The 21,947-nt window shown below is 48.3% G+C and overlaps 1 protein-coding gene across 1 annotated transcript in view; it reads left to right on the forward strand.

The window, feature by feature from the left end:
- Positions 1-1,164: 1,164 nt before the first annotated feature.
- axl (AXL receptor tyrosine kinase) overlaps positions 1,165-21,947 on the forward strand; it is a 96,722-nt gene continuing 75,939 nt past the window's right edge. The window contains exons 1-5 of the mRNA XM_082955558.1: positions 1,165-1,891; positions 6,828-7,032; positions 7,530-7,630; positions 8,129-8,311; positions 19,540-19,736. Of these exons, the coding sequence (XP_082811684.1) occupies positions 1,726-1,891; positions 6,828-7,032; positions 7,530-7,630; positions 8,129-8,311; positions 19,540-19,736 (852 nt within the window). The 5' untranslated portion in view covers positions 1,165-1,725. The remainder of the gene's footprint in view (positions 1,892-6,827; positions 7,033-7,529; positions 7,631-8,128; positions 8,312-19,539; positions 19,737-21,947) is intronic.

The following is a 21,947-nucleotide window of genomic DNA, read 5'->3' on the forward strand; positions in this document are numbered from 1 at the left end:
CTATTTGTTAAGATCAACAAACATGCCTCTTTTACGGCATAGGACAGTGTCCGGCTAATGAAAGTGGCCCTAGGACCCAACAAGCTGAAGCCAGAGCAGCTCCATTCCAGCCAGGCATAGAGGAGTTTTCCTGGGAAAAACAAGGACTCTCCCCTCCTACCCTGCAAATCAATTATTCATGATGTCGCTGCTTCTTTGTGTGTGAACTTTCTGCCTCCCCCTTTCTCCCTCCTCTCAGACAGAAAGATCACATCACAGGTCAGGCTCTTCCCCCCTCTCTCCCCTTCTCCCTCCTCTCAGACAGATAGATCACCTCACAGGTCAGGCTCTTCCCCCCTCTCTCCCCTTCTCCCTCCTCTCAGACAGATAGATCACCTCACAGGTCAGGCTCTTCCCCCCTCTCTCCCCTTCTCCCTCCTCTCAGACAGAAAGATCACCTCACAGGTCAGGCTCTTCCCCCCTCTCTCCCCTTCTCCCTCCTCTCAGACAGAAAGATCACATCACAGGTCAGGCTCTCCCCCTCGATCGGCTAAGACGCTCGAATGACGGAAGACGGTCACGTGTGTTTGTGGTCCTCGCTAAGCAAGCAGGGGATGATGTCCATTACAAGAAGAAGCTATTTTTTGTTTTTGTTTCTTGTTGACAGTTTTAATTGAAAACAATCACAGAAAGTATTAGATGTTGAGATAAAAAAAATTTTTTTTAAAAATGGCTGCATTGGGACCTTTTTAAGAATCCTCAAATCCAATAAATATAATGGGATACGAATTAATAACATCTAACATATTATATAATAACATCATCAATAACACTTGATTTATATGATATTTTGATCTATTGTATATTCTGTCATACATTTATCATATTTAAACATAGCGTACTGTGTTTAAATGAACATGTAGTTAGTCGGTAGCTTAATGAGTAGTCGGCTAGACTGAGTGACTGAGTGAGTGACTGAGTGACTGACTGAGTGAGTGAGCGCTACTGGGTTTGAACGGAGGGAAATAAGTGATTTACTGTTGAGGAGGTGGGAATCAGGCTTATTAAAAAAAGACTGGGAATTGTCCTGAAGACAATCAGCTGTGTCTGCTTTCTTCACATCCTCTGAGAATCACGCAGAGGCACAGGGTGGAGGGAGAGAGGCAAGAGGGAGGAGGAGGAGGAGGAGGAGGAGGCAAGAGAATGGAAAGAACTTGAGTTAAAGGAATTTGAAACCTGTGTGAGGAAGGAAAAGAATAGGGACGGAACAACTTGGTGGAGAAGCAGTTCTGTGATTAACAGACGGCTACGAACACTGGTTTGAAAATACACTTCCAGCTTACTCCCCCCTCCAAGAAAAACTTTTTTAACAACTTGATTGTTGATTGAAAAGGTTGGAGCTACTTTTGCTGGGGTTTTTTTCCGTCAAACAATGGACTATCCGCAGTTTCTGCGCTGAGAGAAAAGTGTCTGTCCGTGAGATTGTATTTTTTTTTAAACTTCGGACCGGAGATAAAACGGCAGTAGGCAGTAGTAACTATTCCAGGACGGTATCGTGGTAAGGTTTTGAAAAATTTGTTTTTCTGTAACATAAAATGAGAATCAGGGAAAGAGAGGAGTGATAGCGAGTGGAAGAAATACCTGTGGATTTAAAATCACGAACAGTCAGGAAGAACATCGGCTAAACTGTTCAGTGTACAACAGAGATTTTTAACAGAACCGGTGAGAGTTTATTGGCATGCGGTGATGCGGACTGGAGTTACATCCAACAAGTTAAAAGTTGGAACCGTGAACTGTTGCAGAAGTGCGTCGCTCCAAGAGACAGCTATGGAGAGCGGGTCACAGGGGCTGGCCCTGGGGATACTGGTTTTCGTCGCATTTTGTAGTTCAGCATCTGCAAGCACTTTGACAGGTAAGTCTTATTAACAACTCATCTTCATTCCTAATCGTTATCATCTTTATCTCACCTCCAAAATCTTTATTAAGTCAAATGACATGTACCAACAAAATAACAATTAGTCCTACAGTAAATGACTGTGAAGTGCTGCTGACAATCCTGGGTAACATCTGGGTACTTTACAGTCTGATGAGCATGATGAAGGTGATGAGGATGATGATACGTCCTAGATACTTTGTTTGCTCTGCCCAAAAAGGTGTTTATGTGTGTTTATCACCACGCCTATCCCCATGTATCTAACAGTTATCTATATTAACAGCGGTATGTCCTGACTGTTGTTCAATAATCATTTCAATTATTTGATACTTGAAATAACATTGATATTTCAACAACATCCTGGGTAGTGCGATCATGTGTTTTTGAACATTCCCCAGTCTGTGATCTGATCTGAGAAAGAGCGAGAGAGAAAGATAGATAGATAGAGAGAGCGAGCGAGAGAGAGAGCGAGAGAGAAAGATAGATAGAGAGAGCGAGAGAGAGAGCGAGAGAGAAAGATAGATAGAGAGAGAGAGAGAGAGTACAGCAGGAGGGATATGACTGGTTAGATAGACTCTCATGTCATTTACTGTCTGACCCAGACTTCAAAGAGGAGAAAGTTACTTTAATGTTGATGCTTCAGTTGGTATTTGGATGGTGAAGAGACGGAGGGAGGAGGGTGGAGTGAGATGTGTGGGCGTGAGGGGCATGGGGGGGGGGGGGGGGAAGCGAGAGAGAGTGAGGGAGGGGGAAAAATGTAATGCTGATGCTTGTGAGTGAGTCAGGGTCAGGGTGATTCAGTAGAACACAATGATGGATGGGGTACGGGGACAAAAGTGGAGGAGAGAGAGGGAGGGAGGGAGGGAGGGAGAGGGGAGTGGGAAAAATGTGTAGGGATGAATCTAGAAGCATGGTATGGGATGGAGGGATGGAGGAGTGGAGGGGTGGAGGGGTGGAGGGAGAGATCTAGTGGAGGGGTGGAGGGATGGAGGGGTGGAGGGATGGAGGGATGGAGGAGTGGAGGGGTGGAGGGGTGGAGGGAGAGATCTAGTGGAGGGGTGGAGGGATGGAGGGGTGGAGGGGTGGAGGGAGAGATCAAGTGGAGGGATGGAGGGGTGGAGGGGTGGAGGGAGAGATCTAGTGGAGGGATGGAGGGGTGGAGGGATGGAGGGGTGGAGGGAGAGATCTAGTGGAGGGATGGAGGGGTGGAGGGGTGGAGGGAGAGATCTAGTGGAGGGGTGGAGGGATGGAGGGGTGGAGGGGTGGAGGGAGAGATCTAGTGGAGGGATGGAGGGGTGGAGGGAGAGATCTAGTGGAGGGGTGTAGGGATGGAGGGGTGGAGGGAGAGATCTAGTGGAGGGGTGGAGGGGAAATGCTGAGTTATGTGACATAAAGAGACAGAAAGATAAAGGGAGTGATGCAGGGTTGGTGTAATATCTGCACTACGTTCTTGTCCATTGGAGAGGAGGAGAGGAGGGGTAGAAGGAGGGAGAGGAGGGGTAGAAGGAGGGAGAGGAGGGGTAGAAGGAGGAGAGGAGGAGTAGAAGGAGGAGAGGAGGAGTAGAAGGAGGAGAGGAGGGGTAGAAGGAGGAGAGGAGGGGTAGAAGGAGGAGAGGAGGGGTAGAAGGAGGAGAGGAGGGGTAGAAGGAGGAGAGGAGGGGTAGAAGGAGGAGAGGAGGAGTAGAAGGAGGAGAGGAGGGGTAGAAGGAGGAGAGGAGGGGTAGAAGGAGGAGAGGAGGGGTAGAAGGAGGAGAGGAGAGGTAGAAGGAGATATAGAGAAAGAGAGCAGGGAGGGAAACTACGGGGCAAAAGAGAGAAGATGGACCAGTTTAACTGAAGTGTTGTTCCCTAGAGACACATAAATATGGCCACACTCACATAATCACACACACACACACGCGCACACACACACACACACACACACACACACACACACACACACACACACACACACACACACACACACACACACACACACACACACACACACACACACACACACACACACACACACTCACAGACACACAGTCTTGTCTGAGCTCAACCTTTACGTTCTCACAGATGTCTGAGAAGCTTATTATTATTAACTGAATATAGAAGAGAGACAGTAGAGAGGAAGAAGGGAGGAAGAGGAGAAGCAGAAGAGAGGAAGTGAAGTCATTCTTTTAAAACCGGTGACAGAAAGGTCACGACTCTAAAAGGAATCAGCTGAAAGATGAAGGCCAAGAGGATGAAGATGAAGGGAAGACGATGAAGGCCAACATATTATACACACGGAGGCAGTGAAGCGTTGAGGCAGACAGTTACCGGGCCCCATTCATTTATACTCTCTTAGCTGTTCTCTCTGTGTGTGTGTGTGTGTGTGTGTGTGTGTGTGTGTGTGTGTGTCTCTGTATGTGTGTGTGTGTGTGTGTGTGTGTGTGTATATGTGTGTGTATATGTGTGTGTGTGTTAGCGTGTGTGTGTGTGTGTGTGTGTGTGTGTTAGCGTGTGTGTGTGTGTGTGTGTGTGTGTGTTAGCGTGTGTGTGTGTGTGTGTGTGTGTGTGTGTGTGTGTGTGTGTGTGTGTGTGTGTGTGTGTGTGTGTGTGTGTTAGCGTGTGTGTGTCTCTGTATGTGTGATGTCTATAATGCAGGTGTACTCTAAGTTAATCTATTTATTTTCCGTTCCGTTTTGCTCTGTGGAAGTGAAACAAACTCTCATCCGTTGCGTTGAGCTCCGTTGAGACGGTTGAGAGTTGAGGCAGACAGGATGGATGTTTGTATATGTGGTGTGTGTACGAGCGACTTGGTTAGGCGGAACAGAGGACCTCTACGGGTCAAGGGTCAGGGGTTAAGAGGTCGGTAGTGAAACAGACGAGGAGAAGGCTGGTTGACAAGCTTGAGAAAATCTTTACTGGCGTGAGTTAGTGAACTGGAGTGTGTGTGTGTAGGAGTGGGTGTATCTGTTGCTAGGACAATAAATTAACATAGAGGAAGACAATATCAGGGCCCTATATAAATAAATAAATAAATAAATAAATATATATATAAATATAAATATTAAATCTGGTATATATTTTCTTGCCTGATTTTTTTTTCTTCTCCGTTTTGTTTTTCTTTTTTTCTCTTCACGTTTTTGCTCTCAAAATTACACTTTTTAAATAGAAAAACAACAAAAGTGGAGGTTCTAAGTCCACGACAACATCAAGAGGTGTGGTTTAGCCAGAGACCATTGATTGGTTAACGATGTTTCTGTGGCGCTCATATGAATGCAGAGTATTCAAAACAAAATGGCCACCAGATTAATCCAAATAATCATGATATCATTCTTGCAGATGAGACATAGAATACTTTGTCGTTAACATTTAGTTGAGAATTGTTTTTTTGGGGGGGAAAGCTTTTTCCATCTACCAGAAGACAGTTGTCATAACATTACATCGGGTGGCAGGTAGTCTAGCGGTTAGAAAGAGGGACCCAGAGGGTCGCCAGTTCAGATCCCGAGTCCGGAGGGATGTAAAGCTGCTGAACTGGTAGGGAGGCAGAGCGGGTGGGTGAGCGTGAGCAATGCATCTGTGTGTGTGTGTGTATCTCGTACCTGTCCTGTTAGAGTGTGGTGTGTGTGTGTGTGTGTGTGTGTGTGTGTGTGTGTGTGTGTGTGTGTGTGTGTGTGTGTGTGTGTGTGTGTGTGTGTGTGTGTGTGTGTGTGTGTGTATATGTGTGTGTATATGTGTGTGTGTGTTGTGTGTATCTTGTACCTGTCCTGTTACAGTGTGGTGTGTGTGTGTGTGTGTGTGTGTGGTGTGTGTATCTTGTACCTGTCCTGTTACAGTGTGGTGTGTGTGTGTGTGTGTGTGTGTGTGGTGTGTGTATCTTGTACCTGTCCTGTTACAGTGTGGTGTGTGTGTGTGTATCTCCCAGTGTTACCACTCCTCTCTAACAAGGAGCCGTTGTCCCAGACACACAGGTCAGTTCCTCAGTCAGGCCGGGTTAAGGAGTCAGGCCGGGTTAAGGAGTCAGGCCGGGTTAAGGAGACAGGCCGGGTTAAGGCCTTCCATTAGCATACTCACATGAAGTAGCTTATTGACTAAGGGGTTAAATATGTGTCCAAAAAAACACATATTTCCTGAGCTTTCTTACATTAAGCAGCAGCAGCAGCAGCGTAGCCTTGTGGTTAGAGGGTTGGACTAATAACCGAAAGGTTGCAAGTTCAGATCCCCGAGCTGACAAGGTACAAATCTGTCTTTCTGCCCCTGAACAAGGCAGTTAACCCACTGTTCCTAGTCCGTCATTGAAAATATGAATTTGGTCTTAACTGACTTGCCTAGTTAAATAAAGGTAAAATATTCTTCTAGATATAGGAGAAACACTTTAGTCCTTATGATTGATCTTTTAACTGTCTTTCTTGCCATTTATGAATGTTGTTCAATATGTTTCTATGAGCTATAGTAGTAAAGGCCAAATTCAGTATTTTATCAAATAATACAAAATATTTTTTTGATACCTAAAGGGATCGTAAAATTCAAATAGCAAAATGATCCACGGTATGAGTTTCTTAAAACAATTCCATATTTCTCCTGACCATGTGACCTGACCATGTGACCTGACCATATGACTTGACCATGTGACTTGACCATGTGACCTGGCCATGTGACTTGACCAGGAGAAACTCAGGGCCCAAGACATAAAGCGAATCATGTTTACACAAACACAGCATCTTATTGGATAAAATAATACATTTTTGCTGCAGACAATAGTACATGTGTATATTATGTATAAACAACAACTAGTATTCTATGAAGGTGGTCCTCTGTTGGTAGGCACTTGCAATGCCAAGGATTGTGGGTTGTATTCCTGCTGGGACAACTCATACTGCTAAATAGAATATATCATTATTATTAATATGACGCTAACCAGTCTTCTGTCTCTTCCTGTCAGAGCTGCGGTTCATCCATAGCCCCGGTAACGTGACGTCATCGCTTGGGAAGCCGGTGAAGGTGATGTGTACACTGCAGGGTTGGGGGGGCGAGGACCCCCCTGATGTGGTCTGGCAGCGGGATGGACAGCCCCTGGAGTACGCAGACACCAACCAAATACAGGTTCCTGTCGCTTCACGCAGCTGGATGGTCATCAGCACACTCCGGTAGGAAGGGACTGGTCTGTCTGTCTGCTCTGGCTGTCTGTCTGTCTGTCTGTCTGTCTGTCTGTCTGTCTGTCTGTCTGTCTGTCTGTCTGTCTGTCTGTCTGTCTGTCTGTCTGTCTGTCTGTTTCTTCACCTATCTGTTAGTATCTGTCCATCTGTCTGAGACTGTATCTGGTCTATACCCCCCCCCCCCCCCCCCCCACACACACACACCTGCTCACTGTTCCTACACATAACACTCCGTCCCTTCCTTCAACCCACCTTGCTGCTTGTTTCATGTTTAGTCTGGTTTTGTTTTGTCTACTGTTTTGTTTTGGAAACCAGGTTGATTTAAACTGACTGTGTGTGTGTGTGTGTGTGTGTGTGTGTGTGTGTGTGTGTGTGTGTGTGTGTGTGTGTGTGTGTGTGTGTGTGTGTGTGTGTGTGTGTGTGTGTGTGTGTGTGTGTGTGTGTGTGTGTGTGTGTGTGTGTGTGTGTGTGTGTGTGTGTGTGTGTAGGATAGAGAAGGTGCAGCTACTTGACATGGGTTCCTACCGCTGTGCTGTGATGTCAGAGGGGCACCAAACTCTGTCTGTAGCAGGACACATTCATCTAGAAGGTGAGGATCTCTCTCTCTGTGACTCTCTCTGTCTGCCTCTCTCTCTCTCTCTCTGTAACTGTCTCTGTCTGTCTGTCTCTCTCCGTCTGCCTCTCTCTCTCTCTCTCTCTCTCTCTCTCTCTCTCTCTCTCTCTCTGTAACTGTCTCTGTCTGTCTGTCTGTCTCTCTCCATCTGCCTCTCTCTCTCTCTGTGACTGTCTCTCTCTTCTCTCTCTCTCTCTCTCTCTCTCTCTCTCTCTCTGTGACTGTCTATGTCTCTCTCTCTCTCTCTGTGACTGTCTATGTCTCTCTCTCTCTCTCTCTCTCTCTCTGTAACTGTCTCTGTCTGTCTGTCTGTCTCTCTCCGTCTGCCTCTCTCTCTCTCTCTCTCTCTCTGTGTCTCTCTCTCTGTCTCTCTCTCTCTCTCTCTCTGTCTGCTTCTCTCCCCCTCTTCATTCTAACTGGAATGGGGACCACTAAAACTAAAGCTCTAAAACTAAAGCTCTCTCTCCATCTCAGGTCTTCCTCATTTCTCGGTGGAGCCTCAGCACCAGTCGGTGGTAGCCAATGTGTCTCTGAGTCTGCACTGTGTGGCCCACGGCCCCCCGGAGCCCGTCAGAGTCATCTGGCTGCAGGACGGGGCCCCTCTAAACTCTCTGCAGGACCATGTTGCCCTGTCTCCTTCTACAGTCAATATAACAGGTAGACCCTGTCCCCCTCTACAGTCAGGGTGGTGGGTGGTGGGGGACTCAGTCAGGGAGGTGGGTGGTGGGGGACTCAGTCAGGGAGGTGGGTGGTGAGGTGGTGGGGGACTCAGTCAGGGTGGTGGGTGGTGGGGGACTCAGTCAGGGAGGTGGGTGGTGGGGGACTCAGTCAGGGAGGTGGGTGGTGGGTGGTGGGGGACTCAGTCAGGGAGGTGGGTGGTGGGGGACTCAGTCAGGGTGGTGGGTGGTGGGGGACTCAGTCAGGGAGGTGGGAGGTTGGTGGTGGGGGACTCAGTCAGGGAGGTGGGAGGTGGGGGACTCAGTCAGGGAGGTGGGTGGTGGGGGACTCAGTCAGGGAGGTGGGTGGTGGGGGACTCAGTCAGGGTGGTGGGGGACTCAGTCTGGGTGGTGGGGGACTCAGTCAGGGAGGTGGGTGGTGGGGGACTCAGTCAGGGTGGTGGGGGACTCAGTCAGGGTGGTGGGTGGTGGGGGACTCAGTCAGGGAGGTGGGGAGGTGGGTGGTGGGGGAGTCAGTCAGGGTGGTGGGTGGTGGGGGACTCAGTCAGGGTGGTGGGGTGGTGGGGGAGTCAGTCAGGGAGGTGGGGAGGTGGGTGGTGGGGGAGTCAGTCAGGGTGGTGGGTGGTGGGGGACTCAGTCAGGGTGGTGGGTGGTGGGTGGTGGGGGACTCAGTCAGGGTGGTGGGTGGTGGGGGACTCAGTCAGGGTGGTGGGTGGTGGGTGGTGTAGTGCTCATCACTTCCCTGTTAATGTTATAGTTAGTTTGTTGACAGGACACTCACAGCTAAGGAATGGGCTGACACAAACACAACTATTCAGTCAGTCAATAGGCCCGTAAAGAGAGATGGCTTTACGTCTGTATCCAACCGACACGGCCATTTGCAGTTAGTCTGTCAGTCAGTCAGCCAGCCACAGTATACAGCCAGTCAGCCAGCCAGCCAGCCAGCCAGCCACAGTATACAGCCAGTCAGCCAGCCAGCCAGCCAGCCAGCCACAGTATACAGCCAGCCAGCCAGCCAGCCACAGTATACAGCCAGGCAGCCAGCCAGCCAGTCAGCCAGCCACAGTATACAGCCAGGCAGCCAGCCAGCCAGCCAGCCACAGTATACAGCCAGCCAGCCAGCCACAGTATACAGCCAGTCAGCCAGCCACAGTATACAGCCAGGCAGCCAGCCAGCCACAGTATACAGCCAGCCAGCCAGCCACAGTATACAGCCAGCCAGCCAGCCAGGTCAGCCAGCCACAGTATACAGCCAGGCAGCCAGCCAGCCAGGCAGCCAGCCAGCCAGCCAGCCACAGTATACAGCCAGCCAGTCAGCCAGCCACACTATACAGCCAGGCAGCCAGCCAGCCAGTCAGCCAGCCACAGTATACAGCCAGGCAGCCAGCCAGCCAGTCAGTCAGCCACAGTATACAGCCAGCCAGCCAGCCAGTCAGCCAGCCACAGTATACAGCCAGCCAGCCAGCCAGCCAGCCACAGTATACAGCCAGGCAGCCAGCCAGCCAGTCAGCCAGCCACAGTATACAGCCAGGCAGCCAGCCAGCCAGTCAGTCAGCCACAGTATACAGCCAGCCAGCCAGTCAGCCAGCCACAGTATACAGCCAGGCAGCCAGCCAGTCAGTCAGTCAGCCACAGCACACAGCCAGCCAGTCTGCCAGCCAGTCAGCCATCCAGTCAGTCAGTCAATCAGTCAGTCAGTCAGTCAATCAGTCAGCGACAGCACACAGCCAGCCAGCCAATCAGCCAGCCACATCACACAGTCAATCAGCCAGTTAGCCAGCAGGTCAGCCAGCCAGTCAGTCAGTCAGTCAGCCAGCCATAGCACACAGCCAGACATTCCCTTGGTTCTGCTTCTTCAAATACAACCTCAGACCCACAAGAACCCCACCCAGTCCCAAACCCAACCAACTCCCCCACAGAAATGTCCCCTTCTCTCCCCTTCACTTCAGCCTGCTGGGATCTATTTGTGGATCTCCGGCCTTGTACCTCCACTCACTATCAGAGCTTAACCCATACAGCTATATATTTAGGAAATAAGGTCGGCAGTTTTTCCTGACCAGGCCAACTCAGTTTTTATGACATAAACAAACAAGCAAGTAAACATTGCACACCGATTATGTTTTTACAAGATTTATTTTATTTGATCTTTTATCAACAATCCAAAACATCACCTTCACTTCCAGCATCACCCCTGCCCAGACCCACTAGCCCTCACCTCCAGCACCAGCGCCAGCATCACCCCTGCCCAGACCCACAAGCCCTCACCTCCAGTGCCAGCATCACCCCTGCCAGACCCACTAGCCCTCACCTTCAGCACCAGCGCCAGCATCACCCCTGCCCAGACCCACTAGCCCTCACCTCCACCTAAATCTCCAGCATCACCCCTGCCCAGACCCACTAGCCCTCACCTCCAGCACCAGCATCACCCCTGCCCAGACCCACTAGCCCTCACCTCCAGTGCCAGCATCACCCCTGCCCAGACCCACTAGCCCTCACCTTCAGCACCAGCGCCAGCATCACCCCTGCCCAGACCCACTAGCCCTCACCTCCACCTAAATCTCCAGCATCACCCCTGCCCAGACCCACTAGCCCTCACCTCCAGCACCAGCATCACCCCTGCCCAGACCCACTAGCCCTCACCTCCACCTAAATCTCCAGCATCACCCCTGCCCAGACCCACTAGCCTTCACCTCCAGCACCAGCATCACCCCTGCCCAGACCCACTAGCCTTCACCTCCAGCACCAGCATCACCCCTGCCCAGACCCACTAGCCCTCACCTCCAGCACCAGCATCACCCCTGCCCAGACCCACTAGCCTTCACCTCCAGCACCAGCATCACCCCTGCCCAGACCCACTAGCCCTCACCTCCAGCACCAGCATCACCCCTGCCCAGACCCACTAGCCTTCACCTCCAGCACCAGCATCACCCCTGCCCAGACCCACTAGCCCTCACCTCCAGCACCAGCGACAGCATCCCCCTGCCCAGACCCACTAGCCCTCACCTCCAGCCCTCACTAGCCTCACATCACTTTACGCCACATGGCCTCAAACTAGAAGCACAAGCATTTCGCTACACTCGCATTAACATCTGCTAACCATGTGTATGTGACCAATAAAATTAGATTTTGATTTGATTTGAACTGCACCATTTTGTTTCTCTCCGTAGCCCACTCACTTTACATTTTTCGATAGTAAAGAATTTGACCTTTCCGTTGAGGATTGGTTGATTTCCATTTTTTTTTCACTGCACCCTAATACGCCAACGGCTTCAAATATGCAGAGAGACAAATTAAAAGTAAGTTAACATTGTAATACTTCTGACAGCAGTTTTTCTAACTCTGTCCATAACGTTTGAACATCATAACATTCCCAGAAGGCCTGAATTATTAAGTCATTACTAGTTTTACACTTTTAGACGTGACTCTGCCGTTGTGCTGTAGAATTTGTAATATTTTGTTTTGTTGTATAATCATTTCTATAGGTTAGTTTATACTGGATTAAACGTATGTTTTCATTAATTGTAATATTTTTAGTTAATTTCCATCATTCCCTCCAGCTTGTTGTAGTAAGGGTCGTCTAAAGGAGACCAAAATGCGGTGTGTGAAGTGCTCGTATTTACTTTTAATGAAAAACACTTTGCAAAATTACAAAACGACCAACAACAGTCCCGTCAGGTACAAACAACGAAATGGAAAACAACCACCCACAAAACCCCATGAAAAACAGGCTGCCTAAGTATGGTTTCCAATCAGAGACAACGAAAAACACCTGCCTCTGATTGGAAACCATACATTTTACATTTTTACATTTTTTTTTATTTTTTTTTTAACATACCCGGCCACAACATAGAAAATACAACATAGAACGACAATCTAGACAACCCACATAGAAAACAGAAAACCCAAAACACATAGACAAAACACCCCCCTGTCACGCCCTGACCAATCTACTAGGGAAAAATGACCGCATACTAAGGTCAGGACGTGACACTTGTACCAATAGCAATTCTATTAAAGTCTTGGTTTCAATAGTTTATATTATTGTTTCTAACACATTGCCAGTTGGATATATGCTCTCAGCAAGGTTTTGTATAGCTAACCTATAATACAGTATGAGTATAATTTTCTCACTCAAATAGGATTCCCTCAAGGTTGCTCTAACGTTCAAAATAATCAACATATTGTGATATAACATATATATATATATATATATATATATATATTTTAAGTTGCATGTATTTGAAAATATCTACTTTGGTCAATCTAAAACAGCTTATTAAAGTTGTCATGGAAATACATGTATTTCCTATTAACGAATAAATGACGGGTTCTCAAGCTCACGTCGATATTCTGACATCAAAATAAGACTGTTGTAATAGCGGTGCCGAAGTCAAAAAGTCGACAGTTCACTGATATACTTTGAACGTGACTCATACTGAACTTTATGAGTCAGGTCTCCAGTCGCAGATAATGCTCCTGTCAGGGGATGTAGTTGAGATGTGCTGACCAAAGGGAATCGGATATATTGGGGAAGGAAAGAGAGAAAGAGAAGGGGGGGGGGTGTGTTTTGCAACCGCGTGATGATGTGTTCATTCACCCACACAGTCAGTGGTCAGCCCTCCATCCCTCCCTCTTTCTCCTTCCTCCCTCACGTTCCTTCGCTCCCTCCCTCTCTCATAGCTCTCGCAACCCCCTGTCCTCTTTCCGGCCTTACACGGACCACAACAATGAAGGCATGGTCCTCTCCCCGGACAACACAACACACTATGTGGCGTAGTTATCATGGTAACAACGTAGGAACATAGGAACAACTTAAAAACAACTTAGGAACGTGCTAGCGCCCGTCGCGTGTGGCCCTATTTGACTGTTAGATCACACTGTAGGAAAGTGTTTTAGTTGTGGTAGAGTGGTTTAGTTGTAGTGTTTTAGTGGTGGTAGAGTGTTTTAGTTGTGGTAGAGTGTTTTAGTTGTGGTAGAGTGTTTTAGTTGTGGTAGTGTGTTTTAGTTGTGGTGTTTTAGTTGTGGTAGAGTGTTTTAGTTGTGGAAGTGTGCTTTAGTTGTGGTGTTTTAGTTGTGGTAGAGTGTTTTAGTTGTGGTAGTGTGTTTTAGTTGTGGTAGTGTGCTTTAGTTGTGGTGTTTTAGTTGTGGTAGAGTGTTTTAGTTGTGGTAGTGTGCTTTAGTTGTGGTGTTTTAGTTGTGGTAGAGTGTTTTAGTTGTGGTGTTTTAGTTGTGGTAGTGTGCTTTAGTTGTGGTGTTTTAGTTGTGGTAGAGTGTTTTAGTTGTGGTAGGTGTTTTAGTTGTGGTAGAGTGTTTTAGTTGTGGTAGAGTGTTTTAGTTGTGGTAGTGTGTTTTAGTTGTGGTAGAGTGTTTTAGTTGTGGTAGTGTGTTTTAGTTGTGGTAGTGTGTTTTAGTTGTGGTAGTGTGTTTTAGTTGTGGTAGTGTGTTTTAGTTGTGGTAGTGTGTTTTAGTTGTGGTAGTGTGTTTTAGTTGTGGTAGAGTGTTTTAGTTGTGGTAGTGTGTTTTAGTTGTGGTAGTGTGCTTTAGTTGTGTGGTGTTTTAGTTGTGGTAGAGTGTTTTAGTTGTGGTAGAGTGTTTTAGTTGTGGTAGTGTGCTTTAGTTGTAGTGTTTTAGTTGTGGTAGAGTGTTTTAGTTGTGGTAGAGTGTTTTAGTTGTGGTAGAGTGTTTTAGTTGTGGTAGAGTGTTTTAGTTGTGGTAGAGTGTTTTAGTTGTGGTAGTGTGCTTTAGTTGTGGTGTTTTAGTTGTGGTAGAGTGTTTTAGTTGTGGTAGTGTGCTTTAGTTGTGGTGTTTTAGTTGTGGTAGAGTGTTTTAGTTGTGGTAGTGTGTTTTAGTTGTGGTAGTGTGTTTTAGTTGTGGTAGAGTGTTTTAGTTGTGGTGTTTTAGTTGTGGTAGTGTGCTTTAGTTGTGGTGTTTTAGTTGTGGTAGAGTGTTTTAGTTGTGGTGTTTTAGTTGTGGTAGAGTGTTTTAGTTGTGGTGTTTTAGTTGTGGTGTTTTAGTTGTGGTAGAGTGTTTTAGTTGTGGTAGTGTGTTTTAGTTGTAGTGTTTTAGTTGTGGTAGAGTGTTTTAGTTGTGGTAGTGTGTTTTAGTTGTGGTAGTGTGTTTTAGTTGTGATAGTGTGTTTTAGTTGTGGTAGAGTGTTTTAGTTGTGGTAGTGTGTTTTAGTTGTAGTGTTTTAGTTGTGGTAGAGTGTTTTAGTTGTGGTAGAGTGTTTTAGTTGTAGTGTTTTAGTTGTGGTAGAGTGTTTTAGTTGTGGTAGAGTGTTTTAGTTGTGGTGTTTTAGTTGTGGTAGAGTGTTTTAGTTGTGGTGTTTTAGTTGTGGTAGTGTGTTTTAGTTGTGGTAGAGTGTTTTAGTTGTGGTAGAGTGTTTTAGTTGTGGAAGTGTGTTTTAGTTGTAGTGTTTTAGTTGTGGTAGAGTGTTTTAGTTGTGGTAGAGTGTTTTAGTTGTGATAGTGTGTTTTAGTTGTGGTAGAGTGTTTTAGTTGTGGTGTTTTAGTTGTGGTAGAGTGTTTTAGTTGTGGTAGTGTGTTTTAGTTGTGGTAGTTGTAGTGTTTTAGTTGTGGTAGAGTGTTTTAGTTGTGGTAGTGTGTTTTAGTTGTGGTAGAGTGTTTTAGTTGTGGTAGAGTGTTTTAGTTGTGGTAGAGTGTTTTAGTTGTGGTAGAGTGTTTTAGTTGTGGTAGTGTGTTTTAGTTGTGGTAGTGTGTTTTAGTTGTGGTAGTGTGTTTTAGTTGTGGTAGTGTGTTTTAGTTGTGGTAGTGTGTTTTAGTTGTGGTAGTGTGTTTTAGTTGTGGTAGTGTGTTTTAGTTGTGGTAGTGTGTTTTAGTTGTGGTAGAGTGTTTTAGTTGTGGTAGTGTGTTTTAGTTGTGGTAGTGTGTTTTAGTTGTGGTAGTGTGTTTTAGTTGTGGTAGAGTGTTTTAGTTGTGGTAGTGTGTTTTAGTTATGGTAGTGTGTTTTAGTTGTGGTAGAGTGTTTTAGTTGTGGTAGAGTGTTTTAGTTGTGGAAGTGTGCTTTAGTTGTGGTAGTGTGCTTTAGTTGTGGTAGAGTGTTTTAGTTGTGGTAGAGTGTTTTAGTTGTGGTAGAGTGTTTTAGTTGTAGTAGAGTGTTTTAGTTGTGGTAGAGTGTTTTAGTTGTGGTAGAGTGTTTTAGTTGTGGTAGTGTGTTTTAGTTGTGGTAGAGTGTTTTAGTTGTGGTAGAGTATTTTAGTTGTGGTAGAGTGTTTTAGTTGTGGTGTTTTAGTTGTGGTAGTGTGTTTTAGTTGTGGTAGAGTGTTTTAGTTGTGGTGTTTTAGTTGTGGTAGAGTGTTTTAGTTGTGGTAGTGTGTTTTGGTGCACCATTACATGAAATGACTGGCACATGTTTTCAGTCTGTGTGTGTGTGTCAGCATGTTTTGCCCCTTCAGTTGACCCCCCCCCCCCCCCCCCCGTGTGTGTGTGTGTGTGTGGTGTGTGTGTGTGTGTGTGTGTGTGTGTGTGTGTGTGTGTGTGTGTGTGTGTGTGTGTGTGTGTGTGTGTGTGTGTGTGTGTGTGTGTGTGTGTGTGTGTGTGCTTTTGAGTACCCAATGAGTCACTATCTGAGAGGACTCATTCACTACTGAACGTCAGCATGTGTCAGCGTGTCGTGTGTGTGTGTGTGTGTGTGTGTGTGTGTGTGTGTGTGTGTCAGCGCTCAGCATGTTTGCCCCTCTAGAGGGGCCCCTTCAATGAGAACCAGGCGTGGTTCTACGCTGAGCCCTCTCTATCCATGTTTAACACTCCTCAGCATGCTAGCCTGCTCCGACTCCCCCCAAACCCCCAGCCTGCTCCGACTCCCCCCTAACCCCCAGCCTGCTCCGACTACCCCAAAACCCCCAGCCTGCTCCGACTCCCCCAAAACCCCCAGCCTGCTCCGACTCCCCCGAAACCCCCAGCCTGCTCCGACTCCCCCGAAACCCCCAGCCTGCTCCGACTCCCCCGAAACCCCCAGCCTGCTCCGACTCCCCCGAAACCCCCAGCCTGCTCCGACTCCCCCGAAACCCCCAGCCTGCTCCGACTCCCCCGAAACCCCCAGCCTGCTCCGACTCCCCCGAAACCCCCAGCCTGCTCCGACTCCCCCGAAACCCCCAGCCTGCTCCGACTCCCCCGAAACCCCCAGCCTGCTCCGACTCCCCCGAAACCCCCAGCCTGCTCCGACTCCCCCGAAACCCCCAGCCTGCTCCGACTCCCCCGAAACCCCCAGCCTGCTCCGACTCCCCCGAAACCCCCAGCCTGCTCCGACTCCCCCCTAACCCCCAGCCTGCTCCGACTCCCCCCAAACCCCCAGCCTGCTCCGACTCCCCCCTAACCCCCAGCCTGCTCCGACTCCCCCCAAACCCCCAGCCTGCTCCGACTCCCCCCTAACCCCCAGCCTGCTCCGACTCCCCCGAAACCTCCAGCCTGCTCCGACTCCCCCGAAACCCCCAGCCTGCTCCGACTCCCCCGAAACCCCCAGCCTGCTCCGACTCCCCCAAAACCCCCAGCCTGCTCCGACTCCCCCCTAACCCCCAGCCTGCTCCGACTCCCCCCTAACCCCCAGCCTGCTTGAGTCCCCCGAAACCCCCAGCCTGCTCCGACTCCCCCGAAATCCCCAGCCTGCTCCGACTCCCCCAAAACCCCCAGCCTGCTCCGACTCCCCCGAAACCCCCAGCCTGCTCTGACTCCCCCAAAACCCCCAGCCTGCTCCGACTCTCCCGAAACCCCCAGCCTGCTGGTCCCATCTGATCTCACCCAGATCCCTAACCCCCAGGCTGCTGGGCCCATCTGATCTGGTCCCATCTGATCTGGTACCATCTGATCCCACCCAGATCCCTAACCCCCAGGCTGCTGGGCCCATCTGATCTCACCCAGATCCCTAACCCCCAGGCTGCTGGTACCATCTGATCTCACCCAGATCCCTAACCCCCAGGCTGCTGGTACCATCTGATCCCACCCAGATCCACTGGCTCTCAGATCAACAACATGCTCCATTAACACATGCGCGCACACACACACACACACACACACACACACACACACACACACACACACACACACACACACACACACACACACACACGGGGGGGGGGGGGGGGGGGGGTCAACTGAAGGGGCAAAACATGCTGACACACACACACACAGACTGAAAACATGTGCCAGTCATTTCATGTAATGGTGCACTAAAACACTACCACACCCATCTACACCCATCTACCCTTCATGTCCTCTATCAGCATCTACACCCATCTACCCTCCGTGTTCTCTATCAGCATCTACACCCATCTACCCTCCATGTTCTCTATCAGCATCTACACCCATCTACCCTCCATGTTCTCTATCAGCATCTACACCCATCTACCCTCCATGTTCTCTATCAGCATCTACACCCATCTACCCTCCATGTTCTCTATCAGCATCTACACCCATCTACCCTCCATGTTCTCTATCAGCATCTACCCTCCATGTTCTCTATCAGCATCTACACCCATCTACCCTCCATGTTCTCTATCAGCATCTACACCCATCTACCCTCCATGTTCTCTATCAGCATCTACACCCATCTACCCTCCATGTTCTCTATCAGCATCTACACCCATCTACCCTCCATGTTCTCTATCAGCATCTACCCTCCATGTTCTCTATCAGCATCTACACCCATCTACCCTCCATGTTCTCTATCAGCATCTACACCCATCTACCCTCCATGTTCTCTATCAGCATCTACACCCATCTACCCTCCATGTTCTCTATCAGCATCTACACCCATCTACCCTCCATGTTCTCTATCAGCATCTACACCCATCTACCCTCCATGTTCTCTATAAGCATCTACACCCATCTACCCTCCATGTTCTCTATCAGCATCTACACCCATCTACCCTCCGTGTTCTCTATCAGCATCTACACCCATCTACCCTCCATGTTCTCTATCCGCATCTACACCCATCTACCCTCCATGTTCTCTATCAGCATCTACACCCATCTACCCTTCATGTTCTCTATCAGCATCTACACCCATCTACCCTCCATGTTCTCTATCAGCATCTACACCCATCTACCCTCCATGTCCTCTATCAGCATCTACACCCATCTATCCTCCATGTTCTCTATCAGCATCTACCCTCCATGTTCTCTATCAGCATCTACACCCATCTACCCTCCATGTCCTCTATCAGCATCTACACCCATCTACCCTCCATGTTCTCTATCAGCATCTACACCCATCTACCCTCCATGTTCTCTATCAGCATCTACACCCATCTACCCTCCATGTCCTCTATCAGCATCTACACCCATCTACCCTCCATGTTCTCTATCAGCATCTACCCTCCATGTCCTCTATCAGCATCTATCCTCCATGTTCTCTATCAGCATCTACCCTCCATGTTCTCTATCAGCATCTACACCCATCTACCCTCCATGTTCTCTATCAGCATCTACCCTCCATGTTCTCTATCAGCATCTACCCTCCATGTTCTCTATCAGCATCTACACCCATCTACCCTCCATGTTCTCTATCAGCATCTACACCCATCTACCCTCCATGTTCTCTATCAGCATCTACACCCATCTACCCTCCATGTTCTCTATCAGCATCTACACCCATCTACCCTCAGTGTTCTCTATCAGCATCTACACCCATCTACCCTCCATGTTCTCTATCAGCATCTACCCTCCATGTTCTCTATCAGCATCTACACCCATCTACCCTCCATGTTCTCTATCAGCATCTACACCCATCTACCCTCCATGTTCTCTATCAGCATCTACACCCATCTACCCTCCATGTTCTCTATCAGCATCTACCCTCCATGTTCTCTATCAGCATCTACACCCAGATCACATTGCTGTCTGTAATCTTGATGCCTAACTCTTAACTTAATCCTAACCTGAACTAAGCCTGACCTTCCCCTCGTCCTACCACAGCTCAGACACTAGATTCTGTTGAGTCGGTGTTCTGGGTTTGAATGACGTCTGCAGTTCCCTTTTCACTCCTACGTGTTGCTTGGTTGGTTTCTCACTAGGAAAGTACCTAATTCTGTCGCTCCCTTCTTTTGTAACCAAGCTGTTGAACAGAGGAGCACCAGTCCCAACTCTCTGACCTAAACAATATGAAATGCATAACTGTGCTGCTTCTATCGACCAAGTCTGCTAATTAATGTCCACCCTAATTTGGGATCTGTTTCTCTGTTTTCTCCTCCAGGTCTGAACAGAACCAGTACCTTCTCCTGTGAGGCTCACAACCGTAAAGGAGTGGCTACATCAGGCTCTGGGACCATCACAGTCCTGCCATCCCAGCCCCAGAGAGTCAGGGCTGTAGAAGTCACCAACTCTAGCCTGCTCCTCTCCTGGGAACCTGGCTTTGGAGGAGTCTATCCTATAACTCACTGCACAATACAGGTAACTACCCATAACCCACTGCACCATACAGGTAATTACCCACACTCTTAGAAAAAAAGGGTTCCAAAAGGGTTCTTCGGCTGTGCCCATAGGAGAACCCTTTTGGAGTCCAGGTTGAACCATTTTGGGTTGTGGTTAGAACTTTTGGGTTCCATAACCCATTGCATCCATACAGGTTATTACCCATAACCCATTGCATCCATACAGGTTATTACCCATAACCCATTGCATCCATACAGGTTATTACCAATAACCCATTGCATCATACAGGTTACTACCCATAACCCATTGCACCATGCAGGTTATTATCCATAACCCATTGCACCATACAGGTTATTACCCATAACCCATTGCATCCATACAGGTTATTACCCATAACCCATTGCATCCATACAGGTTATTACCCATAACCCATTGCATCCATACAGGTTATTACCCATAACCCATTGCATCCATACAGGTTATTACCCATAACCAAGTTGCACCATACATGTTACTACCCATAATCCATTGCACCATACAGGTTACTACCCATAATCCATTGCACCATACAGGTTACTACCCATAATCCATTATACCATACAGGTTATTACCCATAACCCATTGCACCATGCAGGTTATTACCCATAATCCATTGCACCATACAGGTTACTACCCATAACCCATTATACCATACAGGTTATTACCCATAACCCATTGCACCATGCAGATTATTACCCATAACCCATTGCACCATACATGTTATTACCCATAACCCATTGCACCATACAGGTAAGACAGGACAGGGAAATTCCATTCTGCAGAAATATGAAAACTGTAAAAGTAGAAAAAATTAATTAACCACTTAATTTCATTAATTAATGAAATGTTTAATTTTAGTTTACTTTTAAATTGAAACACTACACTTTGCTGTGTGGTTGACTAAACTGTGCAGAGTGCAGATTTCCCTTTAGTGTTTGAGCTCCCTGTCAATAAACACATCAATCTGCTAATCTGTCAGTAGCCTGTCTGTAGCCTGACAGTAGTCTGTCAGTAGCCTGTCTGTAGCCTGTCTGTAGCCTGACAGTAGCCTGTCAGTAGTCTGTCAGTAGCCTGACAGTAGCCTGTCAGTAGTCTGTCAGTAGCCTGTCTGTAGCCTGTCTGTAGCCTGACAGTAGCCTGTCAGTAGTCTGTCTGTAGCCTGTCAGTAGTCTGTCAGTAGCCTGTCTGTAGCCTGTCTGTAGCCTGTCAGTAGCCTGTCTGTAGCCTGTCTGTAGCCTGACAGTAGCCTGTCAGTAGTCTGTCAGTAGCCTGTCTGTAGCCTGTCTGTAGCCTGTCAGTAGCCTGTCAGTAGCCTGACAGTAGCCTGACAGTAGCCTGTCAGTAGTCTGTCTGTAGCCTGTCAGTAGTCTGTCAGTAGCCTGTCTGTAGCCTGTCTGTAGCCTGTCTGTAGCCTACTGACAGGCTACTGTCAGTAGCTTGTCAGTAGTCTGTCAGTAGTCTGTCAGTAGATGCCTGTAGTCTGACAGTAGTCTGTCTGTAGTCTGTCAGTAGATGCCTGTAGTCTGATAGTAGACGTCGGTAGTCTGACAGTAGTCTGTCTGTAGTCTGTCAGTAGATGCCTGTAGTCTGATAGTAGTCTGTCTGTAGTCTGTCAGTAGATGCCTGTAGTCTGATAGTAGACGTCGGTAGTCTGACAGTAGTCTGTCTGTCATCTGTCAGTAGTCTGTCAGTAGACGTCTGAGTCCTGGTGACCATGTCCTTGTTCAACTGACTTCAAAGAGAAAAGAGCTTTTCTCCCTCTAACTCGACTTCCAACTCACTCCCTCCCTAACTCCCTCCCTAACTCCCTCCCTCCCTAACTCCCTCCCTCCCTAACTCCCTCCCTCCCTAACTCCCTCCCTCCCTAACTCCCTCCCTCCCTCCCTAACTCCCTCCCTCCCTAACTCCCTCCCTCCCTAACTCCCTCCCTCCCTAACTCCCTCTCTCCCTAACTCCCTCCCTAACTCCCTCCCTCCCTCCCTAACTCCCTCCCTCCCTCCCTAACTCCCTCCCTCCCTAACTCCCTCCCTCCCTAACTCCCTCCCTCCCTAACTCCCTCTCTCCCTAACTCCCTCCCTAACTCCCTCCCTCCCTCCCTAACTCCCTCCCTCCCTAACTCCCTCCCTCCCTAACTCCCTCCCTCCCTAACTCCCTCCCTCCCTAACTCCCTCCCTAACTCCCTCCCTCCCT

Source organism: Salmo salar, chromosome 09 (genome assembly GCF_965601325.2).
Source record: "Salmo salar chromosome 09, fSalSal1, whole genome shotgun sequence".
In the NCBI taxonomy this organism is placed as follows: Eukaryota; Metazoa; Chordata; class Actinopteri; order Salmoniformes; family Salmonidae; genus Salmo; species Salmo salar.